The 26,335-nt window shown below is 39.4% G+C and overlaps 1 protein-coding gene across 1 annotated transcript in view; it reads left to right on the plus strand.

Moving 5' to 3' along the window:
• The first annotated feature begins 513 nt into the window (after positions 1-513).
• Positions 514-26,335, plus strand: part of ptpn12 (protein tyrosine phosphatase non-receptor type 12) — a 39,438-nt gene continuing 13,616 nt past the window's right edge. Inside the window, exons 1-12 of the mRNA XM_025057210.1 lie at positions 514-1,135; positions 16,897-17,005; positions 17,697-17,773; positions 18,180-18,275; positions 18,772-18,810; positions 19,292-19,363; positions 19,541-19,600; positions 19,984-20,126; positions 20,963-21,029; positions 21,139-21,216; positions 22,696-22,794; positions 25,433-25,518. Coding sequence (XP_024912978.1) covers positions 1,034-1,135; positions 16,897-17,005; positions 17,697-17,773; positions 18,180-18,275; positions 18,772-18,810; positions 19,292-19,363; positions 19,541-19,600; positions 19,984-20,126; positions 20,963-21,029; positions 21,139-21,216; positions 22,696-22,794; positions 25,433-25,518 — 1,028 coding nt within the window. The 5' untranslated portion in view covers positions 514-1,033. The remainder of the gene's footprint in view (positions 1,136-16,896; positions 17,006-17,696; positions 17,774-18,179; positions 18,276-18,771; positions 18,811-19,291; positions 19,364-19,540; positions 19,601-19,983; positions 20,127-20,962; positions 21,030-21,138; positions 21,217-22,695; positions 22,795-25,432; positions 25,519-26,335) is intronic.

Genomic DNA, 26,335 nt, shown 5'->3' on the forward strand with positions numbered 1-26,335 from the left:
TTGTTTTCTGACTTTATTTATTACTGTTGTTATTGTTTGCCTAAATTGTCCACATTGGTACAATTTAAAATTGAGTAATCCAACATTTCGCATATTTAAATAATATTACTAAATACTAAATAATATATTAATAAATAATATTCTAATACACAAAATATATTTTATTTATAACATAAATGTACTGGTAGGGGACGAGGATTGATATTTTACATAAATAAATGTATAAATGTACTGGTAGGGGACGAGGATTACGAAAGAAAACCTAATATATTTGAATATCATATTTCTTTGTTATAGATTAATGCTATGATAAGTCAAGTGACAACGTGATATCCTGTGTAATTCCACAGCGGTGGACAAATTACGTCAAAACAACAGACACGCATTCCGTCCAATCATATCTGGTGTTAAAGTTAAGCACTGCTCACACACTGGCCAATCATATTTTAGATCCAGGTGTAAACTGTCCAATCATTGGTAAGTATACTCTGAAAGAGGCGGGACTTAGTTTCAGTCGCCTTTGCCCAGTCCGGATGTTCCCCACAGTAGCGATTAACGAGCAGCAGTGTGTGAATGTGGCAACCGAGGTAGACAGGGAGGGGTAGATACAGCCTGGGCAGGAGCTTTTTGGTCTTTTTCCTCATTATTTCGCTTTATGAAAAGAACACTTTTGTTTACATTTTATGTTAAGCCCCGGTGGTGGAGTTGTTGGTGAAGCAGCGTACCGGGCCGACGCTGTTTTTTTTCCCGGGACTGACTTGAGTGTGGAAACAGCTCAGAAGAAAGAAGCAAAGGGAGAAACAACATGGGGCGATAATTAAAGAGAGGAAGAGAAGAAGCGACGATGACTCCCCGCGGGGATCCGTGAAGCTTATTTAATTTAATTTATACTCCCTTTTCCTTTACCCTCCTGTTTTTTTTGTTTTTGTTTCTTTTTTCGTTAACGTACTCCCCCTTGCTACTTTGGGGGTGTCACTATTATTTTTAAATAAGGACAAGGTTGAGGGATACGTTGGAACCGAGCTGTTCAACCATGGACCAAGCCGGCATCCTGAGAAAGTTTATCCAAAGGGTGAAGGCCATGAGCGAAGGGGACGAGGAGAGGGGAGAGGACAACTTCGGCAACGACTTTATGGTAGGTGCATTTAAATGAATTCACATGAGCTCACCTCACCTCCTTCCCCTTTAGCCTCACATCTCGCCTGTCCCTTCCTGGTAGTGTCCCCACCTCCCCTTTCCCAGCCTCCCGGTTCCTTGTATCCCACAGGAGGTGAGGCAGGGGCGGCCACACTGTCCTCTTCCTTTTTCCTCCCATTTCCAGGCTTTACATGGCGGCCTAGCATTGTCTCGCAAGACCATAGGAAGAAAGAAAAACACAACGCAGGTCCCGTGTTTCTTCAAAATCGACGAGACAAACCAGAAAATAAAGCACATTCACGCCCTTCTCCTGCCATGAGCTAATTTTTGACTTGCTGGAGCTTGTGAGCAAACGGCGGGATGAAGTAGGGTGTTATTGTGGCTGTGTGCCTGCTGTTATAGGATACAGTGCAACGATTCATTGTCCTTTCAGATACTCAAGAAGCAGCGAAAATCCACTGACTTCAATGAGCTTAATTACATGCATTCTCTCCATTGTTGTGTATAATTGAAGCAGGAGAAAGGCCGTCTGAACAGTATGTTGAATTGCAGAATGCAGTTCAGTAACATTTAAGAATAATTGCCTACTTTTCGACTATGCCATAGGTGTTTGAGGTTTCCAGCTCCTGTCGCCAGGGGAAACATATCGTTTTAATTTGTTCGTACACAAACTGATTTATCCCACAGATGATTGGTGCAGCCAAGCTGTGGCTCACAACGTCCATTCGTCTCAACCTTCCCACTCACATAACATTGTCAATGCTTTGCCTTGAACATGTAATGACTATCTGTCAAGAAAAGGTGTAAGGATATTTCACCAAGGCCTGCATATGTACGAAGTTACTTTTGAAACGTTCCTTTTACTTGACCCACTGTGGACCTGATGGTTCAGAACTTATTTCCAGTGTATGATCGATGCACAACAAAAACTATAGAGGCGTTCTTAAAACGCTCATATTATCAGCGCGAAACCACAATTTTTTTTTTTACAAAAAATGGTCTAGTCTATTATCAGATTCATCTAAGGCCTGAGAGTCGAAACCTGTTAAAAAACATCTTTTATGTTTTCTAAGAATACAGTTGGGTTAAAAAAGTACTTTGAGTGTATGTCTGTGTTGGCCATATCCTGTCACTGCTGTGGTTTAGGTTTTTTTTTAAGATAATATAACTTGTTATGTATTAGTACAACAATAACAGGCTGGCTAACCATAGCGGTACTGTCATGTTCACTGCATATATTTGTCACAGCTGCACTTTAAGGTTGAAATAGGTGGCCAGATGAAATGTATCTGCTGTTGTGTTTTTGACTTTTTCACTGCATTTGTCAATCCTTAGCTAGAATATCTAGATCCTAGAATATAAATTAGACTTTTAAAGATCAGAATTTCACTATTCAGAGAAAGGTGTGGTCCCGGTTTTAAGCTGGTAAAATATTTTTGCTGATTTTTAAAATTTGTTGCTAGTAAGTAACATGAACAACATTACTTTTCAAATAATAACAATGTGTTTTGCACTAAAGTAAGAAATCCTGCAGTTTGGCCATCAATTTCTCCAGTTTTTAGTGTTTCCACCAGTGCATTACAAAGTAGAAACAGGGGGAACATTTAACTCGCATCCTGTCCTAATGCCTTCTTTGTGTTTCTGTATTTTATCAGTATAATTATTTCCATTCAGCTTGATAAAATTCAAAACATTTATTTGCAAATGCAAAGTTTACCTTCTCTACTGTACTGAGTCTTATTCTGTTGCAACATGGATTTAAAATAGGACCTGTCCCGAGCTTGTGAAATAGCTGAAATAGTCACCCCAGAGATGGCACTTCTCCCATAACATGTGTGTCATCATGATGTGTTTATTTTAGTTTATTGGTTTTTAAAAGGCTCTGTGAGCAAATACTGACCAAGCACAGTCTTTGACCCAGACAAGTGGGGATCACTCCTGAAGTCATGTGAACCATTAGCATTTTAACTGCAAAATGATGAGACTGAGTTTAAACACTATACATTTGGACAGTTATTGAATTGCACTTTGACTGTCCGGATGGTGAATAGCCAGTGTCAGACGTTTTTCACTGATTACACAAACACGCACACACACTAGCATGTGCACAGCCTTCTCCTAACTTCCTACTTGTAAGCTGCTTGCTGGAGCTTGCAACATTCTTTCTCGGCCTATTTCATAACATTTTGTCCTTGCATTAAAAGTTGAGCTCATTGTATTGTTAGACACATGTGGGATGAAATGCACAGAACCCACTACACCGTTCTCTCTGACATCAAGTATATAATTCACATCACTATAAAGGCAGATCGTGTATTACGATGTTTGCTGATCACCTGAGAGAATGCGTCTGAGGGAACACCTGGATGTTCCTTTAAAAATTAGCATCAAGACAATAGTGAGGGAGGCTTCAAGCTTCTGGTGCTGGTGTACATGCACGTTAAGAGTATTGCCATAGAGATATACCTAATTGTTCATATATTTAGAATCTTTGGAAGAAAAAAAAGTGAGTTTTTATTGTTTTATGATGATTTCTTTTTTTGTTCCGCGTGTAATTTTTCTGAAATACAAATGCAGGAAACATGACCGTGGTAGAGTGAAATCCTGTTTCAGCTCTTGTCGAATTATAAACCTCTTTTCAAACAGCTTTAAGTCTGCCCCCTCATTGCGTATAGACGTATGCATTTCAGATAGAGAAATCTATGCAATATAGATAAATCTATATAGATAGCATTTATTAATATCTCAAAAACCACTGAACTTTTCAGGCGTGAAATCCATCGTTGCATATTTCCTGTCATCCTCCAGGCTATCATACAATGGCTGGTCATTTGACTGCCACATAGCTCACATGAATGTAACATTTTGAGTCACGCGAATGTTGCAATATGGACCATTTGATAAATCTTGTCTATCTTTCTGTCTATATTTCTATCTATTTATCTATCTATGAACTGTCACAGGATCACATTTTTAGAATTATTGGCAGCTGTCATGTCATGCAATGTAATGTTTATATAATGAGCGTGGATTAGCAGCAGTCGGTCACTGTCCGAAATCATGCCAACTTCAACAGGGAACTCAGTTTACAGTTTTACGACTGAGATGAAAAGGAGGCAACCGTGTTCAAGTGGCTTCTTCTCACCGCTGGAAACATATGCTCCTAGATACCGTATGGAGTTACATCTAAATAATTGATCAGCTCCTTTAGTGTGAAGTTGAGGAAACTTTGATTGTGCGTGCTCCACTGTAACACGCACACTTAAACAGCAGTGAACAACATATAACAGTGTGCTTCAGATGTATGCGCTTGGTCCACTCTACCTATTTGGAGATTTCTATGAAACCTTCAATTGCAGCAGTGGAGCTCACACTCACACGTAGCGCGTACACGAAGGGTGTGCTTGTTGTAGCACTGAGTCACCAGAAGGCCCTGACATAACACCTACTTTAACGGCCTATTGTCATTTATATATAGAAAGTGTCCTACACACTTAATTACAGCACTGTGCTACAGCATCTAGTCAGAGGGTTTACTGTATCCTTAGTTCACTTCTTCATCCTCGGCTGTTTTGTACAACACAACACAATCCTAACTGAATGTGACAGGGGTTTCTAAGATTTATGCCACCAGAAATATTTCTGTGTCCCTTGAAACTTTTTTAGTGGGAAAACCTCAACAACTCAAATTACTCAGTACACCCCAGGAGGTGAAACACGATGACCAGGGTCAGTCAGTCAAGGGTTAAATAGGTAAATCAAACTCAAAGATTTCGTGCCGAGGAATCACTGGGCAAATCATTGCTGAAATGCACCCTTACAGACGGCATTATAGCCACCATGTGTCTGTGTTTTCTTTCCTGTGTTCCCTGTGTTGATGACAGGTTTATGACAACCTGGAACTATTTACAAACCCATGCATTAGGGCAACGCAGTTAGTAATGACTACACAAAATAAATCGTTTGTGAGAGGAGTCGTCCTGTTTCCCCGAGTGGTCACACCAATCATTCATTGTTTTGTAGTCTATATCACACTTTTTTGTGTGTTCTATGTTAAGCCTAAGTGGGTATAACCGCCTAAATCTACCTGGACAGCTGGGTAATCTAATCCAAATATATTTAAGTTTTGGAAACAAAACAATGAACAGCAAAGTTCTGGAGTGTGTGTGGGTGTGTGTGTGTGTCGGGTCTTTAAAACTGTGGCATCTCCAGCTGCGTTCACACCGACCAAACAATGACAATCTTACGTGTTCCACGAGGGTGGCTATCAAATGGTTGTGTCAACCCACAAACCTGTGATTATGGTGCTTATGCAAGACACCTTTTCTGAAGAGTAACACACAAATACTGATCTATTCACGCCTTTTCGGTTGACTAAACCTAGCGCATAATAAGGAAATAAATGATGGTTTATCAGATGAAACACGCACAGGGCTATCTTTTAAAGGAAATGTAATGGACTTGGTCGTTCTTGGTGGTTGCTCCAATGGTATTATTGCACATGTGGTGTGACCAGACTCTTACCATGCCCCTGTGAGGACCAACTAGGAGGTGTTTGAGGTTGTCTGAGCATCCTAAGTTGAATTTGTTACCCAGGGACACAGGAATGCAGCTAGATTGAAATCATAGCCTTGTTGTTGCCCCTTGTCACTGTAGCATTCATTGTTTGGTAACATAAGTTGGTGTAATGTCTTATTGTTCAAATAAGGTATGGTTTCACTACATGGGCAGAAGTGAATATTTCTGAGTGATTCAAAACCTACCATTTGCCGTGTATAGAAGCTTATTCTTCTTTGTCTACTGCCTCTGTCCAAACTTAAAATACTCACATTAGCTGTCAGTTCCAAGGGCAGAGCTCTGACTGTCAGTTGTCCTGCACAGGAGATGTTTTTTTTTTTTACTGGGTTGTAATGCGTCACTTCCTGTGTGGAAAGAAAGTGTCTGCATTTCACACACTCTTACATCTGGACACAGAGAGAACCATATTTTTATTGTCTGACGTCTAGAGACAAGAATCTTTTGTGCAGCCTTTTTTAAATGTGGTAAATGTAAATGCTCTTTATCTCAAGATGGAGCAAAGAGTGTACTTTATACATGGAGAATGACATTTAACCACACACCTAATGAGAAACAAGCTGTTAGAAAACCATCTTTTACGTAACCTTATGGGTTTTTTTGCCATACTTCTCTTTTGAGGATGTTTCAGTGAGTGCTTCAGGCCTAGCAGGGTGATAGTAACATCAGAAGACAGGAATTTTAAAACCCTTGCCATTGATGTCATCTTCTGGCAGACTTTTCACTTCCTTCCTGTGAATACTGCCTGGTAGCATTTTCTTTCCTTGTCCCCGCCTCACCTCATCAGCTCCTCAGCGAGGCATGAACTTTATTCACCTACAAACAGTAGAACAAGAGCCTAAATTCCTGATTGTGGATGTTTTGTCTTTTTTTGTACGAAGTGATGCGTCCTACTCGAAGAATGTCACTCTGGCTTTAGAGTACTAATGTTCAGTTTGCTATAGGGATGCATAATACGTTTTTTAAAAGTTGATACAGATAACCATAACTTCCTCCTTCCAACAGCCAATGTGGATAACATACCTGATGATATGAATAACAAATGAGCAAAAGTGTATTGATCATATATAGTTTCTGACTCTATTTCAGTTTATTTGGGTGTCCAGCCCCCAATTGTATCTAACCAGAAAAATTCTAGTCCTCTGATAAATATAGTCGGTGACGTCTTGCTGAGGGTGTGTCTGGTCCAGTTGATACCAAACCCTGGATCATTCACCCTGATGGTGTGCTTCGTTGTGGTTAGTATGGACACTAGACTTTATGGTGACAGCCTGTTTCCCAGCAAACTCCAGACTGATTTCATTTGGTGATGACCTCAGTCTTTTTATGATGATTATTATTTCTGACCTTTCTGTGAACAACTAAGTCGTTGTGGAATCTATTCACGCTTCTATTATCAGTGATATGAAAATTATCTCATGAGCAGGTGGCTCGGCGTCACATGGTAATTTTAATGGGAAGAGATATACTGTACTTTTAATGCCTTTATTGAGATTCCAGTCTGTGACAGATTCTAGAAAATTTAGACGGTGGAAGTGAGCAGTGTGTAAAAGAAGATGATGTAAATACAGGAAGTAACTGGAAATGAAAACAGCGCAGTCTGTATGATCTGGTATTTCAAGTGACGTGTTTCCAACCACACATGTCCTTATGTTCCTGTGTTTTGGGGCTGCTCAGCGCCGTAGTCTGGCAACTCTACATGCCTGTGTCTCTCTGGGTCTTTGAAAGCACTTCCAGGCTCCTGTGCATCACATCAAAGAAAGCCCAAAAGTGCAAACACGCGCTTTTCTAAACACGTGTCCCGTAGGGAAGAAATAAAATGCACAGAGGGGAGGCAACAAAATTGGGCGCAACACTACCAAACGTGTTTGTGTGTGTGTTTTTGAAGATATTAAATTGTGTATAGTAACAGTTGGGTCTGTCACCAGGGGGCTTCCACTTCTCATTTTAGAGTTGGTGCGTGTGAGGAGTCTGCACACACGTCTGAGCTTCCAGAACATTATCTGAAACCCTACTGTCATCGACACAAATGTGGACTTGTTTTTTTTTTAAATGCTAAATAATTCAGGGTTTTCCCAGACTAAATTGAAACGGGCTAATTCTCTGCATTCAGACAACCCCATTGAAAACGATAGCAGTGGTGTGCAGTTTCACGTTGTGGTGAGACAGTGAAATACGATAAGGGAAATACATTCAGAGGGATGGCGCCTCGCTTTCATGTATGTGATTGCCGTAACCGTGTGTCCCTGAATGACTTTGGCTCAAGTGTTGTCACATTTTGAAGTTTCTCTTGGATAAAAAAAATGATGATGGTGGAAAAAAAACGATATTCTCCAGGAAATTGTTTGAGATGTGAGAGCATTACCTGACCTGTTTTTTTTTTCTTGAACCACTCCTGGTATGTACGCTATGCTGCGTTCTCATTTTCAAACTCATCAGTCAGGCATTGTGTTGAAAAGAAGCTGGAGGCAGCAGACCCCTGGGCTTTGTGATATGGCTGACTGTGAATATTACTGCTTTGGGTTTTTGTAACTTAATCTAAACATTAATAAACATTAAAGCAGGGGGAAAGGACTGTATTAATTTCCTCTAGCAGCAACAAAGACAAAACACTGAGGGAAATAAAACCCCTGCTCATACATTGGCTGTTTGTTTTATCACACACATTATATATTTTCAGCATCCTGCGGTATTATTATTATTCACACATTTCAAATGAGCTGAAAGAATTCAGTTTTCAACTGTTACACAAGCAAACGAGAGAAAAAGTTTTGGTTCCTCCTCCGTTCTTTGACCATGGCTCCAAAAATTGGCCGTGCGCTTTTATTAGTTTTATGTGCGTGGGTGCAGGTAAACTGCAGAGGTCGGCTGCTGTTTGTCTGTAATGTGCTCGTCATGCAGTTGCTGTAAGTCCATCAAACACATTTCTGTAGCAAAACTTTTCAATTTTATTTATTTTTTTGGTCTTACCAGCCTGTGTGTTTGTCACCCTCTCCCTCCCACGGTTTGACCCAGAAACAAGCATTGTGCCCCTAAGTAAGCCTGGTGTTTCTCAGAAGAGAAGCAACATTTCCACTCCATGGTTAGCAAGTGTGTGGAGTGTCAGAGGGTCTGTGTGTTAAATGTGTGTGTGTGTGTGTGTGTGTGTGTGTGTGTTCATCTTGATGGATCAGGCTGTGTTAACCATATTCTTAAACACTATGCCGCGTGTGTGTGTGCACGTGACCTTCACTTGTCTGAAAGGATATGGCTGCAATAAGGGCAGATGTATTAATGTGCACAATGTAAATGGCCTTGGTTTGCTAATGTTACCATATAAGGAAGAAAAGGAAAATAACTTGAGCACGAGAAGCAATGGTTTATAAACAAACGAAACTTAACATTTACTGACATGTCTCGTTCAGACCCATCTTTTGTCTTGAACTATATTGTAATCTTTAAAATGTCATAGCAGAAAAGCTGTTTTCATCTATTCAGATTGTATGGAAAAAATAAGATATCACAATATGAAAAAAGGGTTTGGTTAGTGGTTAATGCGATAAGCCACTAGGTCGAGGTTTTAATCCACAATTGTTTTTTATTTTTTTAATCTTTCTCCGAAATACAGTATATTTTAAGACTTTGGTATAATATGAGTAGACATTTACCATCTGTAGTGAGTGTAGCTTCACATGTTAGCTCTTATGGGATTACAAGATAAATTAGCGTAAAATCAAAGATAGCCTGAAACAGATAAGGTTCAAAAGTGTAACATGTTTGGAAAGTTATTTATTTTCTCAAAGTCTTCTAAATTTATAACAGTTAAAAAAAAATCACACTTGAGGCTTGGCAAAAAAAAAAAAATCAATTAAATCTCCCACGGAAATAAAAGTATAACGTCAGGCTGGTGAGTGCTGTTTTGACCTACTGTACAAATCGTGACTATCTGGATGGAAGTGATTAATAGACACACACGCACAGCCACTGAACCCACACTAGTAAAGTACATAGGACACACACAATGAGCTTCTGTCCCAGATGATTGGGATTATACGTGGTTTTGTTCACATCTGCTTCCTGCTGCAGGACGAGGTCCAGGGTTGAAAATAACCAACAGGCAAATACTTAGCGGAGTTTTGAATGTGAAGTACGTTGTTCTTCTTCTTTTATGTGAATGTGTTGCCTATGTGTTAAAGTCTGTACTTGTGTTTGACAGTAGCTATACATATTTACATGTTAAAGAATTTCATATTGTTAAAAACCTTAAGGTAGATAGGAGATAAAACTGGTCAATTAAAACCTAACATTAAGAAACAAATTTAAAAAACTTGTGTTCACCAGATGTGGAAGCAAATTCGTACCATAATTACAAGAAATGTACACGCATTTTCTGACTCGTAGATAAAGTTAATAGTTAATCATCCAAACTGTGTTTTTTATTTCAGTGTTGTTTTGTATTGTGTCATTGAGAATGTTGATGAAACTTTGGTTTTCCGTGAACCTGATTGATCACCAGGTGACTTTATTCATGTGATATCCGGACTGTTTTTCCATCTCTTCCTTTCATTTTGTTATGTCTGCTGAGGTCATTAAAAAGACGCAGTGACTCATTAGCTAAAGGAAACCGCAGTGAATGCAACCACACAAACGTTAACTGTTGGAAACGGTTGCACCTGTTTGCTACAAACTCTTTTTTGTTTGAGTCAATATCTACCTGCTTGTAGAGTTTAGTTTTTTTAACCTAACTATTCTATATCTTCAGTTCCATTCTTCCATCATTATGAGCTGCTGGGCTAAAGAGACGTGTAGTGATAATGGCGGTGGTGCCCCACTGACCGACATTAGCCTGTAGCTATGAAGCGGAAACGGCTGCTCAGTATGAGTGTGTATTCATGTGATACAGTTTGGATTTTTCCTTTTTTTCCTCCTTTTTAGATCTTAATCAGCCTTTGGGTCACCAGGCTCACACGTACAGATTACACTCAGTCAGACCTATGATCAGGGTGGGGTTTGTTGTTATTTCCTCACTGTATGAACCAGATTAGTCACTGTTGGAGTACTTCATGGTGACTTGTCCACTGGGCATTTTCTTTTCTATTCAATCATAACATCCTCTATAAAGGTACAAAATTACATTTTCGAACAGCTTCTTTCTTCATGGGAAGCTATTTGCTGCCTTTACGTATTAAATTAGCAGCAATATAGAGTTTAGATTAGGTTAATGTAAATGACCAGTTGTTATGACCAAAAGTTATCTGGTTTCACTTAAACTATTATTTATCAACTGCAAATAATTTATCCCTGTTCATATATATTCAATAGTGACAGGAAGACCAGTTAAGTACTTTTCTTCTTTCGTGTCTTTCTTCAAATCCCTGTGAGTATATCAGGGTTGTGTTCAACTAAACGGGCCCAGGTTTCACACTGTAGTTAATGTAAAAAGGTGAATATTTTTAACCAGTCTTTTCTGCTTTATATTAACATGCTTACGTTTATTGTGTGCTTTTTTTTTTTAAATAATTGGAGTGCCACAACAGGACAGAGAAAACAGTACTAAGGACATGTTGGACTGTCAGTGATGGAGAATCAGAGCCACAGACTCAGACAGATTTTAGTGCACATGCTGCACAAGATGGATTTTTCTCAGAGCATTGTAAGGGCTGACCTATTTCAGCTTGTGCCTGTTTGTATGTTGGAATGGAAGGTGACCGTCAGTGCAGCCTCTCACTTCCTGACCACACACACACGCACAAAAAGCGTTTTTCCTTTGGTAAAGCATGAAGAGCATTTTTCTACCAAGCACTGCTTCTTAAAAAAGAATATATGTGTGCATAGTAAATTATTCAGTGTGCCAGGGAAGTATAGTGATGCCAACTTATTCAACCAGGAGACAGAAAGTAGGTTAGAGCCACTAACAGTTATATTATTTTCTCTCTCTCTCTCTCTCTCTCTTTCTCCTTTTTTTTTTTAACTTGCTTTACCTCGAAGTAGTGCGACGTTCTGCTATTGTCTTCAAGTGATCCATACGAACCTGCATGTAAACACACACCACATAACCCTTGACCTGAACTACAGATGATGTTAAAGAGTATGAGTGTCGTTGCTAATTGTATCAGTGGTTATTAAGTACGCTACAGCGCTGTACCATGCATCTTTTTGACAAGTAACCAGGACTTTTGGGGATGTAAATATTTATCGATTGCAAATTAGTCCAGTGGATGGCAGATGTTGCAAATCGGAGAATGGCGAGCTGCCACTAAAACCGAAAGATACAAAAAGAAGTTTTTCTCAACCAAAATAGGGACTGTTGTTGAAGGACAAAGATTGAACTCAATTTCAAAGGAGACATTTCTAAAAAAAAAAAAAACTGCAACTGGAGTCTTTTTTTCTTATTAACAGTTAACATATTTGTTGTTAGTGACAAGCTCCACAAAACAGCAGATCCCTGTGTTATATTTAGCCGTCCAACCAGGTCATTACCAGGGCCTGTTGTCAGTGATGGGCTGTTGGATCAGACTGTTAGATTGTCTGTTACAAGTCACTTGGATGAGTGGACAATGGCTTGTGTTCAAAACATACATTTTACTTTTTTTCTTTACTGTACAGATTTTGCACCAAAGTTGAATTTCAGAGGCAATTTCTGTTTCTTATTTCACAGCCCTTCTTTTCCCTTCACACTTTCTGCCCTGGCACCTACAGAATCATTTTAGGCCAAGCAGAGTCATTGCGAAGAAATGTGTCTGTGAGCACACATGACTCAGTCGTGCCCAGAAGGGGTCTGTGAGGTTGGCACAGGGATTTGTTCGGGGTGGGGGCAACGCCTTGTGTGTGAATGTGTATGGAGTGGCAGAGTGACAGGAAACAGGCCAGCTCAGTCCTGCTGTTTAACAGTTATGACTGATAGGAAGTAAGAAAGTAATAGAACCAACAGGGAGTAGAAGCAGAGTGTGGAAAGAATGAGATCAACTTGAGGAATTTTCTTCTCAGAAGTCTTTTTTTTCAGGTTTATTTCAGACTGAATCAAACAACAGTAAAAAAAATAAATAAACCAAGTAAATACTAAAATTATAACACACAGTAAGTCAAAAAGACAATTTGACAATTTTGTGAGAAATTATTTTGTCTTTAGCGTGAGTTCAGCACATGCTCTTTTGCCTGAACAATAACTGGAGTTTCTTTTTAGTTGTCCTTTTCAGCTTTAGGAAAAGAAAAAGAAACAGAAAGGGTGAGGTTCAAACCTGTTGCGAGGTTTTAATAAATCTTAATTTTTGACCATTTGAAACTCTTCAAAAAATCATAACAGAGTTCGCCACATAACTGAGATATAACTTGTGAAAGCTTTTGGAGACATGTTAGAGTTGGTCTTAACATCTTTTAGTTGTTACAGTCAGATACTTTTTGAAATTACGACATCCTTTTTAGTTTTTTGACTAACGTGATCAACAGCATTGTTCCTGTATGTAGGAATTTCTCACATGTCTGTGAGAAAATTTGATCTAACAGGTTCATTAGACTTAGACTTGCTGACACAGTAAGCAGTGCAGCGTTGGTGGTTTTGTCTCTAGCGTCAAATGGGTGAAAATCAGAGAGCACTTTTGATATTGCTTCACGTTTGTTTTTCTAGAAAACCCCTTTCTTTTTCCTGTGAAGTCAACCACCTCTTGTGGTGCACTTTTGCCTTGGTGCATGTCAGATATCAGTTCAAACAATACCATTGTACTCAAGAACTCTTTGAAGAAGCAATAGAGTAAAAAATGCAATAGAGTTTTAGCAAATATTCATTTTAATACAACTTGTGGTCATTTGCCTGACAGTAAATAGGATATCTACGTTTGACTTGTCGGCCAAATGGAAGAAATTTATTTTGCTGAAAACTAATGAAAAAGTAAAAAACAAAAGCAACAATTGAAAACAATTTTAGTTGAATACAATTAACATATTTATAAAAATCATATATACACCATATATTTGAATAAGCAAAATTGATGTATTCAACTGTCCAAAGAGCAATATATATATATATCTTTCTTGTCTTGTGAATCCATAGATTGAACTGTCCAAAGAGCAAAAAATATATATATATTTCTTTCTTGTCTTGTGAATCCATAGATTGTTGGATCACATGTTCAATTCCACAGGTTTTAAATTAAATTAATTAAATTAATTTAGCTTTTTTTTCTTGTGTCGGTGCACAGGTTTTTCTCTTTGTACTCCAGTTTCCTACCGCAGTCTAAAAAACATGTGCATTGGAGTCCTCTATTTTTTACTTTTCTTTCTTCATCTCATTTGCTTTTAAATTGGTAAAGTACCAGTATACACAATATCTTTTTAAACAGTTGTACAATCACAATAAAAATGTCTTGTGTCTCTTATGTCTTAGTTGATTATGTCTAAATAGATTAAACAGCAGTAAAAGAATGAATTATATAAGCTTTCAACACTGCCAGAAGTCGTGAAAATGACAATCTGTTTTGCGTGTTGTTATTTTTATTTCTGCCCCCAGTGAAAAATTAACACTTTATAAATTCAGCGATGGAGATAATTATCACATCGCAAAAGAAAATAACAAAATCTGTGTATAAAAGGATGTGTTACTGAATAAGATGAGGGCTTTAGGCTCAAAAAAAAGATGAACTTGTCGGGGAACAATTACCTTAAAAGTCACCGTTGGCAGAAAGAACAATCGCATGGTTTTACTGTCTGATAACACCGTGAAGTTGATGAACTGATAAGATAAACTGTTTAACAACTTCAAAAAAATGATGTGACTAACAGAGGAACAGCGTTGTGTTAATATCCTGTTAGTGTTTCTGTTTTTATTTGCTGGGAACAAAAGGCCTTCTAAGTCTTCATAGGTCTCTTAAGACCATTGTCTTTGTGTCTTTCCCACTCATTCTTCTCCTTGTTCTCTACTTTCTTTGTTCTCTTTGCCTCATTTAAAAACACTTACACTCGTGCTCTTCTTTGCTCATTCATCTCTTTTACTCTGTTTCACATAAAGCTACAGGCGAGATCTTTGCCTCTGTGTTATTTCTCCAGACTCCTTTAGGCTTTGCTATTATTCACGTGAGACTACACACATATGCTAGTGAGGCTGTGCTTCTTACTAAGGAAGTGAATAATTAGAAACAGTAGCTGTCTGTGGGAAAGACAGTAGATTGGTCCCTGTCCAGTCTTTTGTCGATGTGTCACGTCACCAAAATATACATATTTCCTAATTTCAGTGTTCTGGTTGCTAATCATTGACTTCAGACAGGAGGTGGTGCTGTGGGAAGGTAAATTTGAGGGAGTCCCAGCTGGGGAGACCACCAAAAACCAGGACCTGGTTCATCCATTTAGAGATAAAAGGGGTCAAACTGCGGACCATTCCCAGAGGAGCCTGTAGAGGCTTCCTGGCCAAGTCCTGTTGCAGAGAGGATGTTCTCTGCCCCGAAGATATCAGGAAGAGAAAGAAACTCAGTTGTTTGCATGGAATGTAGCTCAACAACCCTGTTCCTAGCTTTAGAACAAAATAAGCTGTTGGCTATTTGTTTGCCTGGGTGAAAGCAAGAAGTAAAAGTAAGAGAAATTATTCATCTTAAAGATGACCCTTAAAAGTTGTCTTGGAAGACATTCACCAGCAACTTGTGGTGTCTGGTTTTACACCTTATCAGTCCATATCAGGTAGCCATATACTGTGGGATGTTCTTTACAAAATAATTACAAAGAATTCATAAAATAATTTAAAAAAATACTTTTTTTTTTAATACTAACTTGCGTAGCATTAATGCCAGATGTTTTCCTCCAAAACAAATTTCAGAAATGTACAAGGAAAAACCCAATTGTTACCATACTAAGTACTACACAGTACTTGTACAAACTGTAGTAACCTCTAAAGTTTTTTATAAAATCCTCTAAAATTCAGGATCTCGAGGTTCACAGAAGCTCCCAAAGACGTTCATTAACCACCAGATGACAGTGACATTGTAAGTTCTGTGTCGTATGTGGCCTAAGATATGATAATGAAGGTAGTAAGTAAATGCTTCATCATGTCAGAATTTATGGGCATTAATGTGAGAATCATCTGCTCTCACCCCCTGTGCTGCAAATGACATGGAATAAAAATGTGTCACCATCACGGTGTCAGAGGGCAGAGTTCTGAGCAAGCTTGTTTCTTCGTAGTGTTTTGTGGGTCGGAGGCGAATCGGGGGAGCAACACCAATCAGGGCCGTCTGCCTTCACGGCTCTCTCTGTTTTGAATAGTGTGAGGTGTCTGTGTCTGTGTCTGTGTCCGTCTACCTGGGTACTGGCACAACACAGGAGTGGACCTCTGCTGGAAATGTAATTCAAATAAGGCCCGAGGAGCTGCTATGCTATTACCACACACACACACACACACACACACACAGACAGACAGCTGTTGCCGCCCACATTCTCATATACAAACTCCTTCTGCTTCTCTGTTGCAGATGAGTGATGCTAAAATAAGAGGTGAGAGCCTGTCACGTCTCCTGGGCTTCTCGTTGCTGAGTCTAAACTGTTTATATGTACACATGTGTCAACTACAAGCCACAGCTGGATTACCATGACTACCATGTTAGAAAAAAAAGTTGTTGAGGTGGGAAAAAGGTTGTTTTTTCCCCCCCACTGTTTCTGCTCGTGGGCGACGGTTGAAATGATTTTCTGTTTGTTTGGAATATTGAACATTTGGAGGTTTGTGTTGTGCTGCTGTCAGTGATGTTGTGACAAGTTGACAGGAACAGAGAGAAAAGTCATTAAGTCGGTACATTTGGTAGAGTGGCTCCAGGGCTCTAGCAGAATGAACGTCCACGTTGACTTTCTCAGAGGTAGCACGGCAAAGTGAAGTCTCAGAAGGAAACGTTGGCCTCAAAAGTTGGCGTATTTACTGTAGAATCATGAAAATTGGGATTTCCACATTTTTCTAATCATCATCGCTTCAAAGCAAAGGTAAACACGTTTAAGATATTTATTTTCTCCCTCTGCATGGGAAATAAAATAATAATTTCCAACAAATATGTTGCCACTTCTTATACAACGTTTTTTAAAGACAAACTGCAGGTTCTGCTCACGAATTGTATATGAATGATTTCTGTCAAGAAACTGCCTTTTTCTCCTCTTTGTTATAGTATATTTTTCTAGTGATGTGACAAAAAAATAATTTTGTTAAATGTCTTTAACATTATTTTGTTCTCTTATTTGCTACAGCGGTTGCGGCGGTTATCGACTAAATACCGAACAGAGAAAATCTATCCCACCAATGTAGGAGAGCGAGAAGAGAATGTGAAGAAGAACAGATATAAAGACATACTGCCATGTGAGTACAACCCACACAAATACACTGTATGTTGAACAACCTGAATTGACTGCGTTAAAATTACATGTGAAACACCTACTCACTTGTGTGGTTTGCAGGCACGCCTTAAAGCGTCTAACTCTGCTCCTTCCTTGTGATTCTTGCTACACTCGTGCCTTTTCAGAGAACAGATCCGCTAATGCATACATGTTAGCCGTGATCTGCTTTAACTGTTACAAGAGAGGCATTCGCTGACCTCGGGGGAAGCTTTCGTGACACAGCATCTGTCCTACTTTTTCCTATCTTTTATCCTCTTTTTCCTGCCGCCATCAAAGCAACCATCCATCCATGCATTTATTTATTCATCGAGGCTTTTAGCAAATGAGCTGCTGATACGGCAACATAAGAAGCAGTTCAGCTGTAACAGATGTGCAAACTCCACACCAGCAAACTACATTACATAGGAATGAGGCTGTCCTTCTAACTTCTTAGTTTGATTTCTCTTCCCTCTGCTTCGACCTTGTCCTTGATTCCACCCACTGATTCCTCTCTCTCTCTCTGTCTCTCTGTCTCTCTCTCTCTCTCTCTCTCTCTCTGTCTCTCTCTCTCTCTTTGTTTCTTCTATTTTTTTGTTCTCTTTTTTTCTAATGAGAATTATTTTACAGTTTATTAAAAAACTGGTAACAATTATGTTTTTTCTTTTTCTCTGCAGTCGATCATAGTAGAGTAAAGGTGACGTTAAAAACAGCCAATCAGGATACAGATTACATCAATGCTAACTTCATCAAGGTAAAACTACTTTTTTTAAATGTTTTAAAATAATTCCTTTATCTATTCCCCTTTACAATCCCTATTTATTGATGGTTCTCATATATATATTTATATATACAAAAGTGTCTTATTTTCCCTTTATGTTATATCATAAACTTTTCACATTAAATCAAATAATTCGTTGAAAATTGGTAGGGTCTAGAATGGGGCAGTGGCAGGACCACCTCCTTCCACCAGAAGGCTCTGGGTTCGATACCACAAAGTCTCTGAATCCCAAGTTGGGTTAGATGAAAGAGAAAAGCGATTCTTCTGTCCATTGATAGTTGGTCAATTTAAAATAGGTTCATGTAAGGTCTTAGTTGATGATTGTAATTGTCACTGTGTCCTGACTGCTCCCCTCTCCTCCTCCAATCACACGCTCCAGGGCATGGATGGCCCAGAAGCCTATATTGCCACCCAGGGCCCGTTGCCAAACACTGTCATCGACTTCTGGAGGATGAACTGGGAATACAACATAGCTGTAAGTGTGTGACCCCGAGGCAAGCAAACAAAATTAGCTGGGGGTGAAGGTCTTAACAATCCAAATTTGAAATTGCAATGGAAATACATCGATCAACAAATCAGTCAAACTTTAAATGTATAGAATCTTTTACCTAAAGGAGCAAATTAAAAAGAAATCTGTGCAACATAATAAATAATATTTAATGATGGGAATTTAAAACCCATGGGCACATACACAGTTTTATTTTCCGTATACATGTTTTTGTGTTGGAGTAACTTTGTTATTAGAGCAGGGGGAGTTGTAGTCTAACTGAAAATATATGCAGGCATCTACAGTTGTTTATTTCACACTTAGCAGATTTTTTTAGTCCTACTTTAAACTGAGGTAAACTCCACTGAGCTGCGGAAACTGCAGCAGGGCATAAATAGAAAACGTTGGTGTTCGACAGAATTGTATTTTTGGAAACGTGAGATTCAAATATTGACTGTATTCCTTCCCATTTCTGTCTGTGCAGGTTATTGTAATGGCTTGTCGAGAGTTTGAGATGGGCAGGGTGAGTCTTTCTTACTCAATCTCCACTTGTGCACGTTCAAGTCACTGCCTGCTGTATAATGATGTTCACGTGGAGCAGGGAGCATCATTATCTCCACTGGGCCTAGAGTGTGTATTTTAGGCCTCATCTCTGTCTGTTAACAACTTTATGGATTTTCCCCACAAAAATGACTCAATAAGAGATTGATTTTAAAAATGTATATTTATTTTTACTAGTATTTTCCTGCCGTTTGACTTTTGTATTTTGTCCAATTGTTTATTTTTACAGTAACCCCTGTATAGATTCATTATGTCTGTTCCATCTGTTATTTTATTTAATTTAAAATAATATACTATTATTTTAAGGACATTGAAACCCTGGGTGTACACCTGTGTGCTTGTATTTGTGTATGTATAGGTGTACAGGAATATACAGGAAGTTGTGCTGTCACTTAGGTATTTAGTCATCAGCCGGAGCTAACTGTTTTTCATCTTCTGTTTAGAAAAAATGTGAGCGATATTTCCCAGTACTGAAGGAGGAGCCCATGACTTTTGGTCCTTTCAGAATCTCCTGTGTGAGTAAACAAAACTCTCATGTAACTGCTGTGAGTCTCGTCTTTGTCAACAAAAAGTGGAGAAGGTGGAGTGGGAAGGAGATCTTCGACTTGTACATTTCCTATTCCCCTTCATTATTGTACAGTACTTGTTGTAACATAGTTGTGAAGTTCTTGTCTCTGTTTTCGGTGTTCTAGGAAACAGAACAAGCCAGGACAGATTACTTCATCAGGACATTGGTGGTGGAGTTTGAAAATGTAAGTTCTCTATCTTCGACCTACTTACTTTAACTTAAAAAAAGTATTATTTATCTGTGGTTCACATATCCTCAGTAACAGTGTTGAGTTTTCGAGAGCAATAAATGGGTACTGAATAATTTACTGCCAACACAGTCGGAGTACACAACAGTAAGAAAAAGTGTACTTCTGTTAGTCTGACTAAAACTGTAAAACTCGAGTTTGACCAACAGAGGGGAGGAGGCAGGCGATTGGGCAAAATGGGGGCAAATGATCAGCTGTGGCGACCCCTGTAGGGCCAAAAGAAAAAAAGATGCTTGGCTTATAATGTAGTCCATGTATATATTTAACTGTGACTGTTGCTCTTGTCTTTAATTTTATTTCCCGTATGTGTCCCCCTGCAGGAGACCCGTAGAATAACACAGTTCCATTACATTAACTGGCCCGATCACGACGTTCCCTCTTCCTTTGACTCCATACTGGATATGATCGGACTGATGAGAGAATATCAGGAGAATGACGACGTCCCTATATGTGTGCACTGCAGGTTGGTGTACACCGTACTGTCACACCATCAACATCACGGCAGCGGCGTACTATACGTTACTACGATCAACATTTTCTTTACACTTCATTGTTTTTATAATGCTTTTTAAAATATCACTATTTGTTTGACCGGATAAACTTGCGTTCAATTATAAAAATAATAATTTCTTATTGGCGTTATTGACGTCACCTCGGATACATTATTTTTCTGCACCATATTTGAATTCACTCTCATCTACAGTGATGGGTTGGTTTTCCGTCATTGACCTCATCAAATTACAAATTCACAATGAAGCAGCTTTGATAATGTGAGTGGTTAACAAGAATGAAAACACACAGGTTTTATGCCCCACGCAGACTCACACACACACACACACACATGCAGTGTCTCCATGTGTGTGTAATCAGCTCTAATGAGCAGCCTGAGGACATTTCCTGGTTCCTCTGTGGCACAGCAGGACTCAAAGCAGTGTCCTTACAGATGCTATGCGTGGGTTGATGCCCGCTGTACTGCGCTGTACTGGGCTGTACTGCGCTGTACTACACATGTGTTTGTTACAAAGACACCCGGGGCCAAGTGAGGCAAACTTCTTAGGATTTATTTCTGTGTCATGTCACATAAGCTCAGCTCAGTGTCTCCGTCCTGTCTGAATGAGGTGTCGTAACACACAAAACAAACACCTTCTTTCTTTTCTTTTGTTCCAAAGTTTTATATTATAAAAGGAATGCGTGTCTACTACATATAGATTGGTGATAAAAGGGTGTAAGTTTTATGTGTTCCTGCGTGTATTTACACATTTAAAGCCTCATTTAAATCTTATCTCCTGTCTCGTACAGCGCGGGCTGTGGGAGGACGGGTGCTATCTGTGCTATTGACTACACATGGAACCTCCTCAAAGCTGGGGTATTTACACACACACAAGCACACAATCCCTCCACAGTAACAGTATTTCTGATTAATTACATACTGTTTTTTTTTATTTTGTTTCTTTCTTTGTTTGTTTTTTTTAAAGAAAATACCGGAGGACTTTAACGTTTTCCGGTTGATCCAGGAAATGAGGACGCAGAGACATTCTGCTGTTCAAACCAAGGTTTGTTCTGTGTTTTCTAGACTCTTTGTATACAGTTTTGAACCACAAAACCACATTCTTTGCAGCCAAAATCCATTCAAGAATGCATTGGATGGAAGCATTTACAGTGTGGGCCAATAGAAAATACAGCTTGAATGGTATCTGTGTACTTCACAGTCTAGTATTTATTACTTCACTGCATGTTCAATGCCCATGGTGTAACGTTCACCCTGGGTGGAAAGGTTTCCTTTTTTTTGCTTCAGACCAGCTTCTCCGAGTGCAGGGCAGTTGGTAGGTCCATGACTGACAAGTTGACAGATACAATTACCAAATTGATTGCTGGGGAGATTGATTATTGTTGTTAGTGACCAGTGCCTCACTGAATAGTTGTCAAATCTGTCAAATCAATTTTTTGATTTATACCTTTGCACATTTCTGTTGACAATTTTCCCATATTAATTATTCCATCATTTGGATTTGTCGCAGATAAAAACAGTTACAGTGAAACACAAACTACCTGGACGTGTCCGGGTCATATAATGTACATTCAAGCAGAGCGAACAGACCTCTCCCACTCCTCACCCCCGTTTTATCTTATTTACGATGTCCCCTCCCACACACACATACCTACAACAATGATAGGGAAAAAGGAAACCTGCTGTACGACTTACAGGATTGTCTCAATGGACACTGACACACATCCAGTCTCAGACTGGGTTCCTGCTCTGACCCGGCAGAGGAAGCGAGTGCGAAATGAATATGGTTGTTCATGTAGTCCAGTCTTTGTGTACAGTCATTTTATATTTTGGTCTTTTTCTACTGAACTGTAAGCCCAGACGTAGTTTTTCAGATCTGTCTGTCGCCTCGAAATACTTTTGTTCAGATTTTATTTTTATTTTTTTGAGTCACCAACTCTGGACTCACACCTTGGACACTTGAAATGAAATAAAAATCACATTTGTTTTGTCTAACATTAGTTTTTTATTATTATTATTTTATTCTGGAATCCAGTCTATTATCACTGATCTATTGTGTTATTTTATAGGATTTAATATATGACTTTCGAATTGACTGCACGATAACTCGTAGAAGAAAGTATTAATATTTTCAACCAAAAAAAAAAACCTCTGATGTTGGTTTGGTTATTGTTAAATAGGTGATTTTTTAATATACAAAAAAAAAAAAACCTCTGGTGTTGGTTTGGTTATTGTTAAATAGGTGAAGCAGTTTATAAATAGTCTGACACCTTTATAAAAAGTCGTGGTGTGTGAACAACAACCTCGAGGTGAGAAAATAACCTAGAGGGTTGTGCTTTACACAAAGTGGATAACCTAATGTCACAACCTTCTGTGTACTTTACAAGTATATCAGTATATCCTGGTTGGTTCAAGATTTCACACGACTGCAGTGAAAGAAAATATTCTTCATCTTCTTTGTTCACGTCTTCATCATATTCCTCCCTCTTTTTTTTTTTTAACGTCTTTGTCCTGTCCTCTCCAGGAACAGTACGAGTTGGTTCATAAAGCCATCGCTCAGCTCTTTGAGAAACAACTGCTGCTACTGGAGAGCCCCACCAACACACAAATACTGGATGGCATGGTACGACACACACACACACAGACAGAGCCACCCGTACTGTATTTTCATACTGTCTGGTGTTAAAGACGGCAGGCTGAATAACACACTCCTGGTGGGAAAAACACAAATAATTAGTCACTGGGGAGGAGGAGAAGGGGGAGGAGGAGGGGGAGGAAGTAGGGCCTTTAGAAAACTTTACACTGACAGAAGAACTGCAGCAAGAGGAGCCTCGGAGGAGCACGTACAGTTAAGATATAAATAAAAAAGACACTTTGCTTCATCACTCACCACTGTCCTCACTTTTATCCAATCCACACTTAATTTGTTTTCCCCCCAAAACAAACACACACACACACACACACACCTTCTCAGTCGTCGTGGCACACCCTCCTGTTACACAGGTGTTAAAGACAAACTTAAACATTACCTCATCACACCAAAATAACACGAGGAGAAGTAAATATTTTGTCCTCATTCTGTGGCTCATCCTAATTTTAAATGTAGTCTTGTTTCCCCCCAGGGGAGAGTCAGTCTCAGGATTCAGGTGTTTGAAACCCAACCTGGTGTTGAAATAAGGCCAGTGACCTAAAAAAAATTATATCTTCAATAGAAGTAACACAGAAGTTGAGTTAAAATAAAAAATATTATAATGTTATAAACTAATTTACATTCCCAGAAAGCTAAAGAGTGAGGAACTGACACTGATTATTCAGTGGTCTCAAACTGTGGTACATGTACCACTGGTGGCACTTGGGGGCTTTCTGATCTGGTAAATGATCGCTTCTGGGTCACATTCTCGAAGAAGCGCTTCCACTCGTCGGCTTCTGGGAAATGTAGCAAAACTAGTATCACTGCATGTCGTGAACTTTTCGGTGAGAGGCTGGAAGAAGAGAGGTGACATACAGACGACGGAAAACGAACATTACGGCCATGAAAGACTGCGTAGGCAGAAGTCCTGCAGCTGACTTCCTGCTTACAGAGCTGTAATGACATCATCCCTCTCCCATAATGCACTCTTCAGTCTGAGAATAGACGGAGCATCCGTTGGGACAGGGAAGGCGGGGGGGCGGGGGGGTAGTTCTTACAGTAGAAAACACTTGGACAGAAGGCTTTAAACCAATTCCATGAACTTCTTGTGTCAAAGCTTTAAGGGCAGTTTTCTTTTTTTTTTCCCCGTTATTTCCTGCGACCAGGTTGACTTTGTTTGAACAGCAGCTCCTCCTGTAGCCGTTGTTATCTGTCAGTTATCGTTGTAATCAGCGAGCTGGTCCTGACTCAGTTCATACACAGTTTGACTCATGTCCACTCAGCCACTGTCAGCACCTAAACCCACCCACACAGGTGGCCTCTCATTTCTGCAGCAACAATAAGCCTACACATGGCCACGGCCCACGCGGGCTTCTGTGTTCACGCACAACCACCATTGTTTGTGGAACGGATTCTTGCCACATTTGTTTCCCACAACTTACTTTGACCCAAGGAGAAATCCGACACCTCCCTGCCCCCCCCCAAAACACACACACGTACTGTCTGTGTCACCATTAGCGCTGTAGCAAATTGTGGAACACTGCTGACGTGGCCTCATTTGGCCTCACTGTTATGGGTTGATGACGACTGATGCTGCCCTGTCATAAACTGCAGTATCAGAATGGAGGAGAGAGAGAGATAGAGATGAGTAAATTAATGAGTCACGGGGGAAGAGAGGGGTGAGGAGGATGAGGATGAAGAGCAGAGTAGGGAGGAAGGAGCGCGATGGCAGGCGGAGGAGGACGTCTCTCGCATCAGCTTTAATCTTTCACGTAATTGCATGGCAACTCAGAAGCTCGCCGAAAATGACAGAAGATAGCGGTGCTTATTAAAATTCTGAGTGAAGCCAAAGAAATTGAATTTCATCATAGCTCAGACTAACTGATAAAAAAATGAAGCTGTTTTAAAATTCAGCTGAAGAAAATGAACCCTCTGTGAAGTTACAGTAGAAGAAGTGACATCGACTCAAAGAGAACCTTACAAAACTAAAGGTAACCAATCAAGACAGAACGAACAACAACGAGTGAAGTGACATGACCAATCATATCCAATCCTGTTGGAGAACATAGTTGTAGCTTTCGCATATCATTTTTTTTTAACATTGCCACCTATTTAAAACTAAAATGTATACTTTCAAATGTGGGAACATTTTTAAATCAAACATTTTTGAACATAAGCATTTAATTTAAGCATTTAAGTTTTCTGTACTGTTGGACAGATTTTTGTTAAACTGTTTAATTAAAGTTATGCACACATCATGTGTGTAATTGCAGTAGAGTATAAGCCAGTAGTTCGCAAACTTTCTGCAGCGCCCCCTTTTGTGGATTGGACTATAGCTTAAAAAGATTACTGAACTTTTGGTGGAAATATACAAAAACATGGAAATAAAATTACAAGTCGGTGAAGCTTCCTCACCTGGCGACAAAAACAAAAAAAAAAAATTTTAAATGAAATGAATTTCACCTGCTAACCCTATTTAAAATGAAATGAATTTCACCTGCTAACCCTAACCCAAAGGGGTTTCCCCCCACTGTGGGAACCACTAGTATACGCTGAACTAGAGTAAAGTGAGAGTAGTATAAACTATACTATAATCAGTTAATCATGTTTTTATTCCTTCTGTGTGTTTCAGGTTGAAAGCAGTCCAGATAAAACAAGCCACCATTCGGATGATGAAAGGTGGGACACACCGCCTCCTAAACCTCCCCGTGTTCGCAGGTAAGACACTTTTTTTTTCATCGTTATTTCTTATTGCCTCTCTTCTTTTTTACATTTGCTTACCTTCACTTCTTTCGCTCGGAAATGTAACACCACCTGTAGCACACACAGTGGGGCTCACACAGGAGTTGGCAGCGCGTGTGCAGCGAGCCACAGATGAACACAGTGGGCGATGTTTTCAGTGGGAGGGACACAATGGAAACGTATGAAACTGCAGCAAAAATCATTTACACCTCAAACGAACCAAAGCTCTCTGACAGTCAGTCGACACTTCGCTGAAGACGCTGGTGTTTACAGCTGCTGCTGCTGCTGGCGCCCGAGGACCAGCTGTATTTAGAGCTGTTTTATTTTTTTTTTGCAAGACTTTGCAATTCCCTGCAACCTCCCAAAGATTTGAACACATCGCAACTCTTTCTGTCTTTAATCTTCCTCTCTTTGAGAACAAATGGTCTTTTATACACATGAGGGGCAGTTATTCAACTACAACCCACAAATCAAATAATAGTTTCCCAACATTTTTCGATTGATATATATTACATTGGAAAAGTCACACACAAACATGTCAGACAAAAGTACAGGTTATGAAATAGAATCATCTTCTAGTTTCGTTTTACCCACAATTTACTCATTATGAAACTTGACCTGTTTAGTTGAACATGAACACTGCTGAACTCTCAGGAGTTAAAGAAAGAAACACGCCAAGCTCCATTCGCCCTCTTTTTTATTTTTATAGCCGTCTGCTTCCCTCGAGTGGAAACTTTCTCTGCCTGTAACTGTCGCATTGATGAACAAAGACCAATTAATAGCAGGGCCCGAT

The sequence above is a fragment of the Cynoglossus semilaevis genome, chromosome 8 (assembly GCF_000523025.1).
Source record: "Cynoglossus semilaevis isolate Cse_v1.0 chromosome 8, Cse_v1.0, whole genome shotgun sequence".
In the NCBI taxonomy this organism is placed as follows: Eukaryota; Metazoa; Chordata; class Actinopteri; order Pleuronectiformes; family Cynoglossidae; genus Cynoglossus; species Cynoglossus semilaevis.